The 22,253-nt window shown below is 33.5% G+C and overlaps 1 protein-coding gene across 2 annotated transcripts in view; it reads right to left on the bottom strand.

The window, feature by feature from the left end:
• Positions 1-22,253, bottom strand: part of Alcam (activated leukocyte cell adhesion molecule) — a 178,603-nt gene that overhangs the window by 47,126 nt on the left and 109,224 nt on the right. For both annotated transcript variants that reach the window (XM_063224890.1, XM_063224891.1), the window contains exon 2: positions 808-908. In XM_063224890.1, the coding sequence (XP_063080960.1) occupies positions 808-908 (101 nt within the window). The remainder of the gene's footprint in view (positions 1-807; positions 909-22,253) is intronic.

Here is a 22,253-nt window from a genome sequence, read left to right as displayed (position 1 = left end):
CAAAGAATTCATACTACATTTTAACATATAGAGGACCCTGAGAGATGTAGTAAAGAAATATTTCATACATTATTTGACCCCCAAACCCTTTCCCTGCAAGGATGCCTTTTAGCACTGTAAGGGGCTGGGGAAACTTTGTATTGTTTCCAAGGAGACAGATCTACTTAAAACTTGCAAACTGTCATGAGCTCCTGCATTGGCAAACTGTAGCATACAGATACCTTTTGTTGATTTTCTTGATTTGGTGACTGACGCATCTTAGCAAAGCCACTTAGCCATTCCTCATCTACCCAGTAGGATCTCTATTGTCCATCTCCAGACTTGTATCTCAATACATGAGAAAATATGATTTTGCTATATGCAAAATATTCAGCAATGTTGAACATAACGAAGTTATCAGGCTAAACACTAGAAACACGCTTGCAATACTGATGACTAATTTCCAATGAATAGCTAGCTGATCGTTCTGACTACTGATGCCTTTCCAGTGGCCTGATCCAACACAGCAGGAGCAAAAAGAAGTCACTGCCCTCACAGACCTCTACCTGTACTTCTCTGATTATACTTGGGAATTCTATCTACTCCTGTGTCTCTAACACTTTAGGATGAATCTTTCAGATAAACATAGTCTAAGAATTGCATGTCTATTGGATTTACTTAAAACTGGTTTTCAATACATTAATCTTATCTTTTTACATTTGTATCCACCAAGTAATATTATCATTATGTCACTTTAAATTTTACATTTAGCTATTTAACTTGGAAAACTGCAGACAATTAATTACATCCCAGAAGGGTCACACTTACATATTTCCATTTGCCAAACATGAGATTCTGAGGTACATCGAGTCGACAAGGCATGATAATGGTGTCTCCATAAGCTGAATTTACAGTGTAAGATCCAAGGCCTTTGAATAGAACAAGAAGGAAAAAGAGACTGTGATTCTTGAAGTGCAACACAGGAACACAGTGGAATTCAGGTGCACTATTTTCTTCACATTATTTCACAAAAATATATTTCACATAAATATGAGATGATACAAAGACTCAAATGCATAAAATTCTCAAAACTGGCTTCAAGTATATTTGTATTTCTCATTTGAAAATATTATCAAGTTTATTTTCCAGGAAAAAATTCAAAATCATTAAAATCTGAGAACTAAAACACAGAATACCACAACTCAATTTTATTTATAGGGAGAAAATAAACATAAGATGGCTTAAAGGCATGATAGACAGATGTGGTGATGCACGCCTATAACCACAGCACCTGAGAGGCTGAGACAAGAGTTCAAGGCCCACCTGGGCTACATAATGAGTTCAAGGTCAGTTTAAACTACATACTGAGATTCTGTCTCAAAAAAAAGTAATTAATTTTTCCCTGAAGTATTAACATGCTAAATTCCATAGTGTGAAAATTCTTCATTAAGTCATTTATAGAGTGACTAGTTGCATTTTGGGGAGATAGTTGATACAGAAAACTTAGCATTATTTAATTCTTTGAGAAAAAATATATATGACAATAATTAAAATGTGGACAACAATTTTTACATAGAGATGTAAAATACTATTCATTTCTGTATATATTCATGAGTTTAAAAAATTATGTATTTACAGACACAGAGAGACATATGTCACATGTACACTTTCATACGTAGAAGCTAAAAGTATCAACCTGAAAGTAGAAAGCAATTATCAAGACCATGAAGAGAGCGCGTGATTAGGGGGCCATAGAAACTAGGTCATGAGCATTGTAAGAAGAGTAAGTTCTAGAGTTATACCACACAGTGGGTTGACTAATTCACAATATTTTATTATAGGCCTTATAAAGAACAAGAAGAGAAGCATTTAAGGTTTCAAAATATAAAGAAATGATAAGAATATGGAAATACAAAGAATTCTTATTTGATCACTATATATCATATATCTATGTATGGAAATATCACACTACACCCAATAAATGTGTACAACTACTACTGATTAATTAAGCAAAAAGATCATAGCATTTACATTGGCAATAGTAGTTGACAAATAACTCCTATCTCCTTATTTTTTACAGAGAGTTTTACAATTTAGAACTTTTATTATTATTATTATTATTATTATTATTATTATTGTTTTTTTGGTCTTTTTTGTTTTTATCGTACCAGGGATTGAACTCACGACTGCCTGCTTGCAAGGCAGGCGCTTATGCCACTGAGCTAAATCCCCAGCCCCCAGAACTTTTATTATTGAGTATCTATTAAGATATATTGGAATTAGATACAGAGTAAATTTTTATAAATGAATATCTATTAAAATACATCAGAATGAGATACAGAGAGTGAAAAGGATCTTTCAACAGTGGAAGAAAACAAATATATTTTTTCCACCAGGTGGTGCTATCTGGCAAAACTAAGGCAGTCTGCAGAGCACAAATAAAACCATCTTAATGACTTTTGAAGAAACGGAGCTGGGTGGATACTACCTTTAATTGCTATCCATTACTCACAGAGCATACGAAAATTACATCTAAGGACAAGAATAACCTTAGTAAAGAATAATAAAACTTCTATTTTAAAATCTATCAATTGAGGTGCTTATTTCCTCTTTAAACAATTCATGCAGGTGAACACATGTAAGCAAAGAACATACTTTACGTTATTATGCAATAATACCTATTTGGGAAATTTTACTATTGTTAATACGGAGAAGACAAATTGTAAGTGAAGATATGTTCTCTTTGATGTACTTCAAACTCTTTAATAAAAATTGCTTCAATCAGTTCTCCATACTATAATTATGTATAACACCACCTAACTCCAAACCATCAGCTAGCAGGGAACTATAAATGAAGAAAGTGTCTCTTCAGGTTTGATAAAATAAAAAAAAAATGGAGGATTACTTTTTTCTTTTTTAATTTTAAGATCAAACCCTGAACCCCTAGCACACTAGGTAAAGTCTGCCACTGAGCTGCTAGACTCTCAGCCCTATAAAGTGTTGAGGTATCTGGTTACAGACATGCAAACCAAAAGCACTTAAGAAACTGCTTTATTTCACAGTAAAGTACTAGTTTTCCTTGATATTTGGCTCCTATATGTAGAATTTCCACCAAGTAGTTAAGACATGTTCACACACTACACAGTGGTTCTGCCAAGCAAAAAAGTACCAATATGTGATTTTGCATTTTGTTTCCTCCATCAGTTTATAGTAAGGTAGTTGGATATGTCATAACTTAAAGATGGATTGTCGCTACATCTTACAGTAAGGCAAAACATGCATTCTAAATGTGTTGTATCATTATGAACACGCACCTTCCTTTGATGGCAGGTGGTGTTTTCATGATTGGTCAAGGAATGAAGACACTTCACAGAATTTAGGCAGCAATAGGCGAATCTTTGCAAGGCAAAAGTAAATAAAAACAGTCCTTTTCCAAAACCGTAATGCTTTGCTCATTCTCTGAAAGCACTTTTTGTTTCCTCTAAGTTTAATGTGTTATATATACACCAAATTTTATAACAGGGTTTAAAGCTTATGAGTTTCAAATGCATAGTTTATTATTAGGATGATGAAAGCACTATTATGACAGGAAAGGGGTCGTATATTTTAATCTTCATGTCTTCAGGAACAATGCCTGGCATTTAATGGGTACCTAATAAAATGCGCTCTCATTTAAATGTTGTAACACCCTTCTATTTTGTTTATTAAATTAAGAACTCTGAAAATCATAAGGGAATTGATAGTATTGAAACCTTGGGAATTCATATTCCTACTGAATACTCTAATGGCTGACATATATTATCTTTGATGTGCAGAAAATTTGGATTTTGTTCTTGGATGGCACTCTCTGTCATGCAGAGGAGCAAATAAAAAGCAAGCACATTTTACGGGAGTTCATGCATGGAGCTAGACAGGAGAATGTTCCCTCCTCTTGCTTGTAAGTGAAACTAAAGATTTGTGCTGTTTTGCAAATGATATCAGGAATGCCCCATCTTCATTTGTGTTGGCCGTAAAGCAACAAGTTGTTTCTATTGTTTCAAACAATATCAGAAAGGTATTGTTTCTTTTACTGACAATTCCAAATCCAAACTCAGCCAAGCCAGGTTTCTGAAGAGCAACAAACAGAGTAAACATAACTAGAATGAGGAGAGCAAGGAAAAGGTAACAGTTACAAGCAGAAGCTCTTTGCACGACCTCTGACAGAATGAACGAATGAATCACATTGTTGAATGGAATGTGGAGCCATATCATGCTTATTTCAGAATCTATTTTCAAGTCTGCTATAGTCATCAACTCTCCAAGGTTTATGTGACGAAGATCAAAGCTTTTATCTGTAGGAGACATTGCAGGGATTCAATGATTAAATTACTTGTGTATGTATTTGACTCTTGACAGATAAATGTACTAATGTTCTACTTGCTTTATTAATAAACTGGGGTATGTAAAACTCTAACTGAAATGTATTTTGTAACCTTAATATATAGCAGTGTTCCTCAACTTGGTCATTGTTAACATTTTAAGTTAAATATGACTTTGTTGTGAGGGTGCTGTACCATATACTACATGACCACCTTGGGGATAATGTAGTTAGTTACAAGACATTGCTGTGATTTGCTGGTGAATTAGCACCCTAATTTCTAGGATGTCTTGATCTTTGAGATGCAGTGTCGGCAAAAAAGCATCTGTCAATACAAATGGTTCTGCTTGTACTTTTCACAGAAGGAAAAGTTTTTTATGTTCAAATTATCAAACCTGTGTATTGATTTAGTTTACTAGAAATCTCCAAGTTTTTTTCCCAGTTTGTTAAATCATTAATGGTGTTGTTTCCTATGAATTACTGGGAATCACTGCATAGACAAAATGTGCATGATGTCCTTCCTGAAAGAGACAAAATATAGAATGTAAGCTGGATATGTATGTTCTGTGTGCACAGTACATGTTATGTCTGTTTGTATGAATGTCATGGCATATATATGTGTAAGTGTATGTGTATGTCCTAGGACATGTTCATTGCCAAGAATCTTATATGCTAAGTGCATTCTGTACATTTAAAGCATCTTTATGAATTATTACTGTTGCTATTAAAATTTCCTAAGACATAAAAATGTTATACTTGTGGAGCAGTAGGTAATTATTTAAGCATTTTGTTATTAATCAAAGAACAGAAAAATAGAATTAGAAACTATACACAGAAAAATTGAATAGAAATAGAATAAGGTAAGCTTAAGAAAAATCTATTGACCAAATAATTGTGACATATAGAATATCACACAATATAAACTAATAATATAGTAAACATTTTTTAAAAGGCACAAAAACACACAGGTATGCCACCCTGTCTTAGAGCCAACTGAGTATGGACTGAAACCTCTAAAAACTGTAAAAAATAAACCTTTCCTTTCCCAATTTTAGGCATCAGGTATTTTGTCTTGGTGATGAGTAAAAAATAACTAAGACTGAATTTGGTACTGAGTAGCGGGGTCGTTTGCTGTGAGTATACTTTGACCATGTTTTTCGAGAGGCTTTGGAAATGGCTTATGGGCAGAGTTTGGAAAGGTTCGAGCATGTCGCTGGGATGCATAGAGCTGGAGCAGCTTAGGTTGTTCTTAGAGGAGATTCTGGTCAGAGCTCAGGAGGCCAGAAGGCTGATAAAAAGCCTGATGGTAAAGACCAGGCTTGGGAGGTTTCTGCTGGGAAGAAGAACTGCATTGGTTGTTGGGCTCCCCATGATACATGCTATGGCTTGGCAAAAAGCTTTTCTGCATTTGGCTCATGCCCAGAGACTTTGCCTGAGCCATCCTAAGGGCAATAGACTGATTAATTTGGCAAAGGAAATTTCAAGGCAGTCAAATGGTGAGGCTGTGGCATGGCTATTGTTGGGGGCTTTTAGCCAAATACATGTTGCAAATCAAGAGCAAAGAGCAAAGAGCCCAGCATACAATGTAATGGCTCTTGTTGGTTTCAGTCAAATTGTTTGCAGCCATCATGAACTGTGGCCCGCCATGCCACCCTGCCTTGGAGCCAACTGAGTATGGACTGAAACCTCCAAAAACTGTAACAAATGAACCTTTCTTTTCCCAACTTTAGGCATCAGGTATTTTGTCTCAGTGATGAGTAAAAAGTAACCAAGACAATAGTATAGAAAGTAGAGTGAGAATTGGACACGGTCTACTTTTACATGCTGTAATTTAGGAGAAATACCACTTATTCATCACACAGATACTTTAATAGCATCATAATCCTTAAAAGCATGTTTTAAACTCTGTAGTTCTGTTAGATGTCATAGAGGGGTTAACTATCATTACAACAGTTCAGAGCTTATGACATAAAACCAAATTTTAGTGTTATGTAATTTCAGTCTTAGTTGTACAAATGAAATATTAGAGAAGGTGTAGCTATAAATAAGAAATTCATCATTAGAAATTACTTGTTTATTTATTTGACTCTTGATAGATAAATGTACTAATGTTCCTCCTTGCTTTATTAATAAACTGGGGTATGCAAAACTCTAATTGAAATGTATTTTGTAACCTTAATATATAGCAGTGTTCCTCAACTCAGTCACTGCTGACATTTTAAGTTAAATATGACTTTATTGGGAAGGTGCTTACTATATACTACAAGATGTTTAGCAGGAACCCTGCTGACAATTAAATGATGCTGCCATCCTTCCTTGATTATGCCCACCAAAAAGTCTCCTGAATTGATAAATGTCCTTTTGAAGGCAAAACTGTCCCCTAAATCCCACTGACTCTAAGATACTGGTTTAACAATTCAGTTTCAGCTCTTTACATTCAATAAAACTGTGGTTTCCAGGAAAAGAAGTTTTACATGAAATAGACCCTTAGTGTATGACTAAATACTTAGTGAATATAAGTTGGAGGATTATGGAAAAAAATGAAACATAATAATACCTGGTTACTATCCATTTTTTTTTACATTTTTTTTTCTTTTTATCAGTACCGGGAACTGAACACACGACTGCCTGCTTGCAAGTCAGGTATTTATGCTGCTGAGCTAAATCTCCAGCCCCTACTATCTATTTTTTATTTTTTGCCTCACTAAAAAAATTAAACTACAATGAGGGATTGATGGATGACTCTGGCATGTAATTCCAAATCTCTTTATAGAAATACAAAAATACACTGTTTTAGCAAATTTATAGTATATCACAATCATAAATGATATATCCTAAAAATCATTCTAAACTATATATTCAACATTTTTTTATTTAATATGATAAAATATTATAGCTCTAACAATAGATTTACACAGACATCTTCAAAGGGTTTTTCAAATTGGTGGTCTTATGATGGAATTGTAAGTTATCCCATATTTTATTTCATGAAATAGCAGTTTAAGATTCTCCTCCAGGTCAAAAATATAATCATATATTAGATATATAATATATATATATATATATATATATATATATATATACACAAAAAATATGCTTTTCACATATGTTTAAGCCTGTGTGTGAGATACATGGGCATAAGGTTTCCACATGATTGGAGTGAATCTTGGATGGGAGAACACGTAATAAAATCTAATGTAGTTTTGAGAACTGTGCATATAGGTTGCTTATTTAAATCTCCTTTTAACAAACTTAAATTCTTGGATGTCACATAAGTTGTTTGCTGCATTAAGGAGGTACCTATCTGTTCAACATTCACTTTCTGCCTTGCCCTTCACATGTGTCATAATTATAATCTGGTAATACTTACAGGTAACAAAAATAGTAGTTGCTTTCTCTTTCCTCTACAATTTCCTACTATTTTAAAATAGCATGACATTAGACATTTTAGATGAATGATTTGGCACAGTAGAATAGTATCTAGAGGGAAAAGGACTATATTATTAAACCAAAAATCAATGCTAATACCTCAATTGTGTTTTAAGATATACTTTTAATTTTACTTACAAATTTGACTATTTTATAATGCTCTAAATACATCTTTTTATTATACTATAGTTAACATAATAGTCCAATTCTGTACCAGAAATAAGACCTACATAAAAAAGTTAAAACACACTTTATCAGTACTTACTTACTTTGATGAAAATTGTGGATTTGCCTTTGCTCATGATAACACAAGCGTGCAGTACTCTATGAAGCTGAATAAGTGACAGTTCCTCCGACAGATTATACGTTTTCTTTCTATTTAATTTTATCAGTCCTTGAACCTATCCACGCTCACTGAATTCTTATGCATCCTTTGGCATATCTCAAAAATCATCTTTTTGTACATTCAGTTCTGTATGAAATATTTATTGACTACTACCACTGGCAAAGTGTGAGGTATGTATTATAGAGGAAACATACAAAGTAATGCTGATACATTTTACTCAAGGAACATAATGGAAATAATGTCAGGTACATAATTGAGTAAGCTAAGTATTGTGGGAAGATATGAAAAGTAAACCTAGCAACGAAACTCACAATATTAGCAATGTTTTCTTGGAGGAAATCTCATTTGATCTGAGCACTCAATGTTTCCATAGATAGGAAGGTAAATAACTGCATGAGCGTGTCCCACACAAGGCCAAAGACAACTACTAAGTGACACTTGGATTTCTCTCTCAGGGAAAATTCAAATATTTATTACAGTATTTTCTACAGAGCATATGATATTCACAAGGACCATGTCCTAAGACTGGCAGCTTTCCCAAATTCATAAATGCACATAAAATTTCTCTAATAAAATACAATAAAATGTTAAATTCTTTATATTCTCTTTACTTTTATCCCAACACTAGCATTTGGATTCTTTTTGAGAATATTATAAACAATTTTATTTAGAAACAATTAAGAAGCAATGAAACTGTTCAACTTGTACATCTTTTTTTATTTTTTGATAAGTTCTTCATGAACTTTAAATGAGAAAATGTTCAGATTCTATTCTATTTGTTACAATGTCTTAGTTAGAACCCATGAATAGAAGTCAAAACATTGCTCAGAAGGAATTTAGTATTTATTCATGTATTTATAAGCTTAGGGCTTTTTTCCCCAAAGAGTTACATTGTTAATTTGGTTCCTTCTCCATTTAGTAAACTATTTGAAGAAGCACCCTATGTTTTAATTATCTTAAATTCTTCACAGCAACATGAAGGTTACAGTCACTCAGTAATAATGAGAAAATCAACGCCCCTCTGCACGGACACTGAAAGATCTCTGTAGATCATTTAGCCTGTATCTTTTTGTTGCAGTTCACATTCCAAAACACCACAAGTCATTCTTCCAGGGAATCTATCTACATGGAGGTGGAGAAAGGAACATCATGGTGACTTCAAATGAAATGAGTGTTTCAAAATTGTTCCCTCAAACAGCTGTTTTTGCTTCAAAGTTAATTTAGTGAAAAACAATATATATAAGCAAACAAGAAAGCCAGCAAATCTAGACTTATGTTTGAAAAGTCATGAAAAGTAGTGGACTTTTTGGGTTTCTTTGGCAACCTTTTTCACATCCTTTGTCCCGAGGAGGAGAATGAGATTCCCACAGACTTCCCCACAATGGGATCCCTGTGTTACTAAGTCATCATTCCTAAGAGATTACTTGGGGCTGGCGAGGGGTCTATGTGAACATGCCAAGGCAGAGGTCGTTAAGTGGTAACAAATTTAAATAAAAGACTTACAGGTACCTTATGTTCTGTCTTTAGGGGAAAAGGAAGAATGCATTGAATAAAAAATTGAATTTTTAGTAGGAAAAGTTTGAAGTATAGTTTCATGGTAAAGGACTCTAGACAGGAGAAATATTTAAGCATGCCTTTCTTTATGCTATACATTAAAGCATGTGTAATTAACAACATGTTAAGTTGATAAGTTGACTATTTTCTTCTCTCATACTTCTAAGTATCTAGGACTTGATACAAGATGCTTATATAAGCAGAGTTCTCTATTCAGTCAGTACGATGAAAGCAATCAGCATAATATCAGTTTTCTTAGTCTTCACTTGCTATTTCTCCTATTAGTTCTTGCATTGCCCCAATGTAAATCCCAAGGCTTTCTCTTGAGAACTAGCTTCAGTAAAGAGGTGGGTGGAAGAAACTAATATTTGAACTTCCCCCAAGTTAAAGCAATGAAAAGGAAAAGATGAATGCATTTAAACTCCACTGCTCACTCACCATTTCTCAGCATAAATGTCCAGATTTACTTATTTAAGACTATGAGTTCTATTTACATAAAGATTATACTTTCTGTGCATTTTGCCAAATAAATTGTGTCAAAAAGGTGAATACAATTCAACTGCTTTAAGAAGAAGTAAAACAGTAATATTGCTTTCATGGAAACGCTATCAGTAGGAAGAGAGGCACATGTTGCACAGAAGACCTTAACTGCATCATCTGGAGTCATGGAAACTTTCAGGATTTAGACAACAGTCTATCTTCATAAAGGGTTCATAGCTATTGTGACATTATTAGATTTGTTTTCTGCAAATAATTTAATACTGTAACAACAGAAAGACTATTTTAAATGAGAAAAACAAAGCTGTCCTTGAAAATATTCCCAAAACCCCAGACAACAAAGTCTTAATAGCTTTAGTATTCTTCAACATGCTTTAGCAATAATAAATCACAAAGACTTTTAGCCAGTAAGATCATCATGTAGATAGTATCTAATAAAAATATGGCATTATTCACAGAAATAATAGTATTGTTTTACCATTTAAAGGAATATAGCACTAGAAAAATAATTTTATCTTATAATTGAAGTAGTGTATTATCGAGGATAATGAGATAATTATTAGGGTTACTGACGAAGCATGTTGGATTTCTGTTTCTCAGTTGGTTGACTGATGTTGTCCAGTGTGCTAGCTTTCAGTATATTCCATAACAAAAATCTAACTTGGTACTGAAAAAATGTTATAGTAGTTGAAATAGCTTTTTGCTCTTTTCTACACATGCATCCCAATTAGCACAGCCTATTTCTCCTGAGGATGTAGAATTGTACAATCAAACATGATAAAAAAATAAAGGTTAAAAAGCTACTTAATAAATTTTCCACATTTTTGTTGTAGCTTGCTGGGTTATTTCTGAGGCTTAGATTTGTGTAAATTCCATGCTCTTAATTGACAGCTCCCACAGGGGTTGTAACGTAAGTTAAGGTCATAGGAAGAAAATTATGTTTCTCTGGTCTTTTAACCATTCATTATGAACACACTCAATTTTCTAAAGATCTAGTTTTCTAGCTTTGAGGAAGAACAAATAGGAACACATGATGACTTTTTCAAAGAGTAAAATCACACGAAAGATAAAATTTAAAAATGAAAGTTGCATATACTAGGAAATTGGCGTAATTTGTTATATAAAGTTGAAATTATTTTCCCATCTGAAGAGATCTTGTAGCATCTCGTGGACAGAGAAATGTGAGGACCCATTCATCCTGCTGTAGCTTCTCCACAATGGGAACTCAATAGGGTAACTCCAGGATGCATGAATTCAGAAAGACAATACTGACATCTATTAATACTTTAACAATAACTTTTCATATGTTCCATTTTCCCTGACAGTCATTATTCTTAATTGATGAGTGGGAGGAAAAGTGGGAAAAAGAACAAGATAATTTAAGAAGGCAAAGAGTAGAGCTGAGAAAGTAAGCTGTACTGAAATGCAGCTTTATCATTTCTAAGGGGGTCAAAAGGGAGAAATGCTGTAAAGATCTGTAAAATTAGCACCTGAAAAGTGAAGTTGCCTCTACTTTTGAAACTTTTCCTTACTTCCAAAGATTTTTACTCTCTGAAAACATCATATAATAGCTCCAGAGGCCAACTGTAATTTTTAAATGTGTTATAAACATTTCAATTAGGGAATTGGTTCAACTTCCCCCAGAAGAATTTTTGGAAACCTAGATATCAGGGACAAGGTAGACAAATGAAAACAAAAATAAAAATGAATGTAGAACAATGTCCTTAGAATAGGCAGATGGCTCTGCTGTGACCGCCACCACGTTGACCACGACGTTAAACCATTCACACAAACATCACTACTGAGAATTGCATGCTTTCTGATGGCTCTCTGTGCTTCCTAAACTGCATTATGTATCATCTGACTCTGCTTCACATCTTCATATCCTTATTTAAGCATCAAATAAATAAATGTTCTATCTTCATTTTTATTTAAGGAAAAAAAAAAACCTTGTGAGGTATAGTGGGTGTAAAAAATACATTGCATAGGTATCTAACTGCAAAAATGTAACCTGCCAAGGATCCAAATACTGTATTCTATTAACAAGTTTGTGCTAAAATGATATGTTTCACCACCTCTTCCCTGCTCATGACTGACGAGTTTTGTGAAGATGAAGTGCTCCTATGAGGACTTACAGTTTATAGACTCCTGAATGCCCTAAAGGACCTTTTTTTGGACTGTCTAACAATACAGGCCACTTTTTCTCAAACTTTCATTCTCTCTTGCATTCCAAATTGATTACTCCCTCATTTTTTGTCACAGAGGCGCTTTCACTAATATAATTTTCATATCATTTATTTGATATCCTCTCGGCAAATCCTAATATATGGAGAAATTAGACAGAACATAACTATATAGATTCTCTGATATACTATCTGATTCTGGAAAATTAGGATTTACGTACAGATGAAATGTCTGTGGGGGAGACCTTTAAATTTGTAATGTGTCAGGTGAATTATATATATATATATATATATATATATATATATATAGTTCGAAATGGATTAAAGATCTAAACGTAAAACTTGAAACATAAATCTTTGGAAGATTCTAGGGGAAAATCTGCTTAACATTGGCCTTGGAAATCTTTTTGTATAGGATATTGAAAACACAAGCAGTAAAAAGTAAAAAATAAGGAAGTAGGACTACATCAAACTAAAAAAAAAATCTATAAAAGGCCTCTGCACAGTAAAGGAAACAATAAACAAGATGAAAAAGAACCTAAGATTTTGGAAAGATATTTCAAATCCTACAAAGGGTTACTATCTAAAATATATAAGGAACTCACACTACTCAACAGATAATAAATAAGCAGATTAAAAATGGGCAAACAACTTGAATAGATTTTTTTCAATAAAGATTTACAATTAGCCATAGGTATATGAAAAGGAGCTCAACATCACTAATCACTGTGGAAATATAAATCAAAACTACAATGAGATTTCACTAATACTTGTTAAGACAGCTACTATAAAAAAGATAAATAATGACAAGTTCTGCAGTGGGTATAAGGAAAGGAAAAAAACTCTCTGGTATATTGTTGAAGGAATTGAAATTGGTATGGTTCTTATGGAAAACAGTACAGTATTGTTAAAAATTAAAAATAGAAATAACACATCATCCAGCAATCTAGCTTCTGGGTATATATCCAAATCACATGAAACCTCTATTTCTATTTCCATTTTCATTTAATATTATTCACAATAGCCCATATATAGAAGCAACCAAAGTGTCTGCTGAGAAATTATGATATATACGTATTAATATTATTCATCTTAAAAAAAAAAGACCTTGTTATTTGTGACAACATGGATAATCTGGAGGGTTTTATTCATAGTGAAATAAGCCAAAGAACAACAAATATTGCATGACCTCATTTATACTGTAGAATCTAAACAAGTAGAAAACATTGCAAAAAAAAGAGTAGAATGGTTACTTAGAATGAGAAAGTAGAAATGACATGTTACCAAGTTGTAGTTAGTATGAGGAAGTCTACACATTTCAAGTACAGCTTGATAATTATAGCTAATAATAATGTATTTAAAGGTCTATAAAACTATACTATAAAAGGAAATTTTCAAAGAGAGGAGACTGCTGGTATTTTTACCACACAAAAAATGTGTGGCTTGATTTGCTTGGCCATACTAATAATTTCACTGTGTGTGTATCAAAACCTCATGTTCTACATTTAAAATACTTACAATAAAAACAAATTAAATAAACCTAAAGCACATTAGAGCAATGACTAAATCTGGAAGTTTTATGGTGTTTTATACTTGGGATATTCATATCAATATCTTATACTTTTGATATTTGGCTTCTTCAAAAGTATTGTATGATGAGCAAAGAAACCTGCCTGATGAGCAAATATTATGATACTTCATTTATTAATAATACATATTCACCCTATAAAGCCAAGAGATTAAGCCAACATCATCAAGCTAGTACATGACAGAGCCAGAGCTCAAGATTAATTTGAGTCTAATTCTTATTACTCTTAGAAATAAAGAAAACAATTTAGTGTTCTTACTTTGTCCTACACTGGGAATAACTCAAGAGCACTGTGTGAAATGTATTAAATAGTTTTATATTTGAGATTTTAATAATTTTAAAACTTACAGAGCTAAAGGGGTGAGAGGGAAAATAAACTATGGTATTTATTCATCCAATTCTCAGTGGGATGCTACACAGCAATTGCTGCTAGGTGATACAAATCCTACCTTGTAGGCAGCTCATCGATTTATCAAAATGAAATAGAATATCATATTTAACCCAAGGACTTAGGTATCTTTCATATCAGGAAGTAGAGAAATAATAAGGCTTCAAAAGGGACACGGCACTCTGGAAACAGTAACCTCTTACACATCTCCGATAGTAGAGGCAGCACAAGAGACCAAGAAAAATGTACCGAATGACTTATATGGCACAGTTAGGTAAACTTCAAGTATTTGACTCTAAAATGTACTATCTTTGTTCTTAATCAAAATACTTCCCATAATCATGATTTTTAAATGAGTTTTAAAATTACTTCCATAATAATCTACATGGAAATATTCAGATAAACTTTATTTGTACTTGTCAAAACTAGAAAGTGTCCAGTTTACACTTAAATGGGTGAATAGATAAGTGGTAATACATCTAACCAAGGAATATCATTGCCCAATAAAAAGAAATGAGTTAAGCCATGAATAGACATGGAAGAACCTTCAATGCGAATTGCTAACTAGAAGACAACTGGAAAGGGCTATGTACTGTGAGATCAAGGATATGGTAAGCTGGAAAACACAAAACTATAGATAAAGTAAACAGATCAGGGGTTGCCAGAGACTTAAGCAATAAAGAAAGGAATAGTTAGATGTTACACAATGAATCTTTTTTTTTTTGGTACCAGGAATCGAACTCACGTACCTGGAAGGCAGGTACTTTTGCCACTGAGCTAAATCCCTGGCTACACATGGAATCTTTTAGGGAAGTGAAATTATTCTGCTACAATTATGGTAGATATTACATCAACAAATGTGTCAAAATCATAAAAATGTTGAAGGAGGGAAGTAAGTTGTAGGCCTTTGTTAATGATAATTATCAATAATGGCTCATCAATTGTAAGAAATGCACTATACTAATGTAATAATATTAATAATGGGAGAAGCTAGGCAGGGTGGAGTAAGAAAGAACTCCATTCAATTTTTTTTAAATTTCTGGGGTTTTTTTGTTTTTTAATTTTTTTTTCTTCTTTTTAATCAGTACCGGGGATCAAACTACGATTGCCTGCTTGCAAGGCAGGTACTTATGCCGCTGAGCTAAATCCCCAGTCCCTGTTTTTAAATTTTTTTTAACACCAAGTACATTCATCAGAAAAGAAGAAAGCCACGAAATATTCCCATTTCTTTTCTTGAGAAATCAAAAATACAAGAGGGAGTAAAATAAAAAATGAATAGAAGAAAATAATAAAGATCAGAAAACACAATCTCCATTCAATTTTTTATAAGCACAGAAGAAGTAACAAAGTAGTGAATTAATTTTAAAACTAATGTGCATGATTTCTTCAGCCAATGAAGTACATAATATACTTAGCCTCATCTAAATTCTCTTGGCATATGAACAGGAAAGGACTTAAACATCTTTAAGGGCAAAGTTTTGGCATTAACCAGCAAAGATGGCCCCAGTGTAGGCAGCTGAATACCAAGTGGACTCAGCAGGGGCTGACTTTTCAACAGCACCAAGACCTCTGATGAACCAAAGGTTCCCAGCAACTGCTCAGCTCAGCAGTTGCTGTTTTATGATTATGTTTTTCATATCCCCAGTCCCACTGAGGTGCTAACACGTTTGCTTTGTCTTTGCATTTAAAAGAGGTGATGTCTTTGATAATTTGTTCATGGTTACTGCTTAGGGAGATAATGACACTCAAAACTCCCCTAACTGAATATTATAATATTAGCTCCCTGGCTCTGCTATTTTTAACAGCTTTTAAAGGCAATGGTGTCATTCAGGTTAAAAAAAGTTCATCATTCCTACACATTCAAAGAACACCAGGTTATAGACATGAGCTGTTAAAAGTCCCAGCAGCATTTCAGATTGTATCATTTATTTTGTTTATTAATCTTGAGGTTCATAAAGGAAAGAATATCTAAATCTCACCTCAGGAAATGATTCATTGGAAAACCAAACAAACCAAATAGAAAAAAATGAAATTCCGTGTGCTCTGTCTAAAAATACAGAGGTAATTTTTCATGTTAATTTCCTCTAACTTGAAACATTAGGCCAACAAAAATATACTTATAAGTGAATATCCTTCAGCTACAATTTTTCCTTGTCAGGTATACAAAACACTGACACAAACATCTCTGAAATAAATTTTAAAATATTTTCTTCTTTATGATTTCTGCATTGTAGTATATATATAAAAATATAATTGCTGACTCATGTTCAATCAACAAGATATAGTAAGTCCCTTTTAGGTAATTAGCATGACTTTAAATAACTGGTTGTTCAGGAATCTATAAATCTGTACCTCTAATTTTTAAATACTGACAGGTAGTCTACAAAAGAAATGTATAATACAACACCTTAACTGATAGTTACCAAGGTAATTATATATGATCAATGAAAATAACTAACAATTATACTTCCAAAAGATGTCATTATGAAATTTTGCTATTTATTCTCAAATATTTATAGCTCTAAGACAATTTCTGGCAATGTAATTGGGAAAGGCAGTGTAATGTATTGAAAATGTGAAAAATAAATGTGTCTCAAAAAAGACTATGATAAATACAGTTAAAACATCTATTTTTTTGTCTTTTTATCGGTACCGGGGATCGAACTCATGACTGCCTGCTTGCAAGGCAGGTGCTTATGCCGCTGAGCTAAATCTCCAGCCCTAAAACATCTATTTAATATTATTGATATCAAGAAACTAAAAGATATGCTATTAAGAAGTACATCTCATTAGAGTTATGTATGTTCTTATAATTGTCCTATATCATAACATTTTTCAAGATTATTCTAAGCATTTCATATCTATAAAATTTTAGAAATTAAACCTTTAATCTAAAAGTCTCTGATTCTTGTTAATGCAAGTAAGTTAGATGTGAATCCACCGGCTGCTACACCATGTCACATACACAAATAAACTATCTTTTTCAAGGGAATTGAAAATCTAGTAGAAAAGGATGAAATACCGCAAGCAGTACAGATCAGCAGGTAGAGCATGTTCTTTGGGCTCGGACTGCACGGGCCTGAATCTACCTGTATTTCTAACAAGCTATGTAATCTTCAGAGAGTCACTTAATAGTAGGTACTCAGGTTTTTCAACTATAAAATTGAGGATATTAGTATTATCAAATCCTTACTGTTACCATGAATATCATAAATGAGTATATGTAAGTTGCTTTAAAAAGTTGTTTCATACAAGAGCTCAATAAATGTTAACTATTATATCTCTCTGGTTTTTATTTATTGCAATAATACAGTTCATGTGTCGTGGAAGAGGAAGGATTAATGAACAGGATGTAGGAGACTTTGTTCAAAAGTGGGAGGACTCATACTGACTCCTCACAGATGCAAATTTCTTCAAGGAAAATGATAATGAAGTAAAGTCCAAGTGGAAGAAAAGCTGGAAACGAAAGTCACAATCCTGGTCCGCCAGTGGTGGCTGGAATGCAGGGACAGTGAGAGGCAATGGAGAGAAGTGCCACAGAGAAGCTTTGCTGGGGACTCCTGAGAAAGTCTTAAACAAAAGGTTAAACAAGTTGGGCTTCTTAGTAAAGAACATGAAGGCAGTGATTTTGGTTTAAGGATGGCTGTGAAATGGTCAAATTTTTCTGATGGAAATTATCATTGGCAAAAATGTGGAAAAACAAACTAGCTGTAAAAGGATCTATGAGCAGGTAGCACTGTTAGAAAATGTGAACATACTAAGAAGGTTATACAACTGTAGAGAAGTATGAACAAGAGGAGGAACAGTGAGAAAGAGACAGGAGACATTTCCAAATGGGAATCAGTATGAGTTTCGGTAAGTTTCTGGCACCCTGCAACTACAAAGTTCACATTTCCCGTCATCCCTAAGTACACTGCCCTGCCCGTGTAAAGAACAGCTAACACTTGGGCTCTGCAGAAGCATATCATACCCTGTGTGTGAAATCACACACTAGCTAGGCAAATAGGAAAGCTGCTGGTTTGTTAGCTCTTTGGAAAAGCTCGAGACTAAATAAGCAGAACAGTCCAAAGCAAATATTAACTCTGTGATGTTAGGTGGCTGGATTTGAAACACAAATTGTTAATACAAAATGCAGTTTGACTGTAATACATGCAAGTCCTTTTTGGTGTCTACTAAAAATTACAGAAAGAAAAAAACCCTCAAAGCTAGAATTTAAATAGTCTTCCAGAAATACTGCCTTTTTCTTTTTTAAGCTTTGTGCTTCACCAATCTGGATTTCCACAAAGAAAGGGAAAAAATGAAATGCACAAAAAAGGCAAAGAGTATTATGCTTTCCAGTAATTATTTATTCTTCCTTTTTAGAAAAGTTTTCTGAAACCACTGATGGGTGAGTGAATCAAGGACCTCCCCGCCCCTGCAAGAAGCTCTGCTGGAAAGGGCGACACTATTGAGCAAGCACTACTTAAACATTCCAGTCAGAGGTGACAGTATGATCAGATATTTGGCAAAGACAACTGCTGCTAACTTTGGTTATTAGCGAATTTCAATACTGACTGGATGTTCAATACATTTTCTATACAGAGCGGGTAAAAAAATTTACTTTTGTATTTTTCAAATAGCTTTTTTTTTTTTTTTTTTTTTAAGTTACTGGTAGCTGAGTTAGCACTCTCTGGTGTTCCTGTCTTTCTTTTGCAGCTGCACGAAAGGGTAATTGAGTAAACTGCACTCTGGTCTGCTGGGAAGTCAATCCTCCAATGAACCTGCAGCAGCCTGGCTGATAGTCTTTCTCCCATTCACCATTCAGTTGCTTTTGTCTGCTCTCCTCAAATGCCCTGAGCCTTGGAAATGACTTCCGAAGGCACGGCCTCAGCCCTGTGATCATGGACTCTGATAATCAACCAGGTTTTCGTTTTCAAAATGTTTGACACTGAGGTGAGATATAAAATGTTAAGATGTCTTTATTATTAATTCAGCATAAAAATCATATCTATAAGTCACAATGTTACGAACACTGGCACTGGAAAATATACATTCAAATTTTGCTCATTTTTACCTCTAAATTACTGTGACCTTACTTTCCTGTGCCTCGGTTTATCTATGCATATTAAGAAATAATGCAGAATAATGCTTTAAATATTTTAGGATTCACATTCCCTAGTATGGTAAAAACACACAATTAATTTTATGTTGGGATCTAAAGCCCTACTACTTTTACAACTGTACCAAAAAAAGTTTAACATAAAAGAGTATGCCAAGTTTCTTATCTTCATTTTATAAGTTCATTTGCTGTTGGAATTTCCACTTAACAGTCAGTTGGGATTTGAACATACTTTGGTGTTGTTTTTTAATCATCTATCTATTGGTGATTGTTTTTAGCTATAAATTTAAGTTGGCTTAGATTACCACTATCCCTGAATGATTATTAAAAGTTTTGTTACACTGCCTTGGCATGTGATTGTTTTAAATAGTGCCCTACAGCATGGTTTATATCTTTCCATGCTAACCTGTGAATTTAGAAACTAGACTACAGAAAATCTCAATCCAAGTATTGGATTTTGGTTTCAATATGGAACCAAATGAATAATTTTATACTAATTACTTCCATTATAAGAATTACCTGAATTTCAAAGCCAGGATGATATTTCATGTTTTAAGATCATACAGAAACAATATTCTAGGTATTTGAAATCTAACTACTTATGTACTATTTTCTTGTTCTTTTAAATGGAAAACATTTGGACCAGGTCACATGATTTTCTGATATCAATGCAAGTTACATAAGCACTTTTACATAAGCACATTTCTATAGTGCTTAAAAATATACTCTGCAAATACATTATCTCTTAAACCAAATATTATTTGAAATATAAATGAGCCTTTCCTTGATAGTTGTTTCTACTAGGATAAACTAGGTGTTAATTCTGTAAGGATCTCAGGTAATACTGAAATGAACAAATCTACCTGCCCCTACCAGGGTACTAAACAGCCTCTCCCCAACTGGATTTTGGAATTCCTGTTTTTTCTGAACCAGCTTGTTTATCTTTTTCCTCACTGTTCGTGTAAGTTGTCACTCTTACTAATGATAACAGCATGCATCTGCACAGTAGTTCAGCTTGTAAAGCATTTCCCATGCCTTGCTCCATATTGTGATCACCTCATGGTCCCTTTCTAATTTGTCACTGAAGTGCCAGACCTCTGAAAACAAGATAATCAAATTTAAAGAGAGATACTATTTAAAGAGTAAACAGTCTCTCAATGACAGGGCCAAAGGATTTCCTCAGAATAAAGCTTAATTCAGGGATATCGCATTTATTTTGAATGCTTAGAATCTTCGTGTTTCCCAAGGACTTTCGGTTGGGCTCTGAATGGAAGAAATTTGCAGGTAACAAGAATCTGGGTCTATTAAATATTCTTGTTATTTCCATTTTAAAATGAAATGTGTAGTAATTTAGAGACATTGTCCATTCAAATGGGAAATGACCTTACAGATTATTTAATGCTGGTTGTTTGTCATATAATTACATATGGTGAGGACCAGAGACTCTTAACTGTTAAAGTCAGAATTGATTTATTAAGATGATTCTTATAGCACTCAATCCAATATTTTTTTTCTATTAACACCAACAGCATGCAAGTTTTAATGAATAACCATAAGAGATTTAAATCTCTCATTGTCTGGGGGGAAGACCCCCTGTGACACTACCAAACCTTACACATACTGTTATAATCACTTATGTTAAAGTTTAATTTCTAAATTAGGTACAGGAAGAAATTAATAATTATAATTAATAAAACTGACCAGTCACAAAAATATAGTGTAGTAAAACTGCCATCATCACTACTTTGTGCTTTCAGACTATTAGTAAGTAAAGCAAACATTCCTAGAACACAAGTACTGTGGTACCTAGACAACAACTGTTGATCTGATAACCAAGACAAGTTCTACTTAATGGGAGGGCGGTATATACAGTAAGGATCCCTGGATAAAGGAATGATTTGTGTCCTGGGTGAGATGGAATAGAATACTAGGACATTTCATCATGTCACACTCAGATTTACACACATTTATGAACTATTTATGAGATTTTCCACTTAATATTTTTGAGACACAGTTGACCACAAATAATTGAAACTGGAAAATGAAACTACGGATAGAAGAGAATTATCTTAATGAATTGTGTAAGTTTGGCACAAATAAAGTGATAGTAATACATTTCAAGTACAGGTAATAAAAGATTATCTTTCCCAGCATTAAATAGTAAACTTCATCATTAAATTATATTGTATCAGTGATTTTCTCCATGGTTGCTAGAACTGGAGAGGAAGATTTAAATGGAAAGATTGATTTTTTTACATCATCTAACCACCCACCACACACAAAACTTACACCTTAAAAATACAGACTTCTAAAAAAGAGGAAAGAAAGGAAAGAGAAAGGCAGGCAGGAAGACCAGAAGGGGGAAGAGCTAAAAGAAAAGTTAGCCATTCTTTTCCTGACCACATTAAGGAACTGTAGCAATGTTTCATAGTTGAGCACTCCGGTAGTCCATTATGATTAAGCTAAGTTCTTTTTTCTTGCCATTGAGGCAGATACGGCTAAACCGGTCACTTCTATCTAAATGGTAGTGTGACTGAAAAGAGGTTCTTCCCAAATACTTTATTTTAAACTAACCATGACAATTAAATACTTTGGCATTCAAATTACTGTCAGCTTTGACTTGATATCTACTTCTTAAGAATTCAGAGTGGGAGGAAGAGTTGCCTATTAAAATCTTACCGTGTTCTCTTCTTTGTCAAATGACAACACTGGAACAAAAGGAAAATGGAACAAGTTTCACAAAACTACATTGTATATTAGCAAAGCATATGCACTGAAAGAAAATTAGTCAACATATCTCATTTTATCAGATTCGAGTTTTAGTTCTTTTTAT

This window comes from Cavia porcellus, unplaced genomic scaffold, assembly GCF_034190915.1.
Source record: "Cavia porcellus strain 051 isolate PalLab524CR breed Dunkin Hartley unplaced genomic scaffold, mCavPor4.1 scaffold_15, whole genome shotgun sequence".
NCBI lineage: Eukaryota > Metazoa > Chordata > Mammalia > Rodentia > Caviidae > Cavia > Cavia porcellus.
This window is presented reverse-complemented; position numbering and strand designations above follow the sequence as displayed.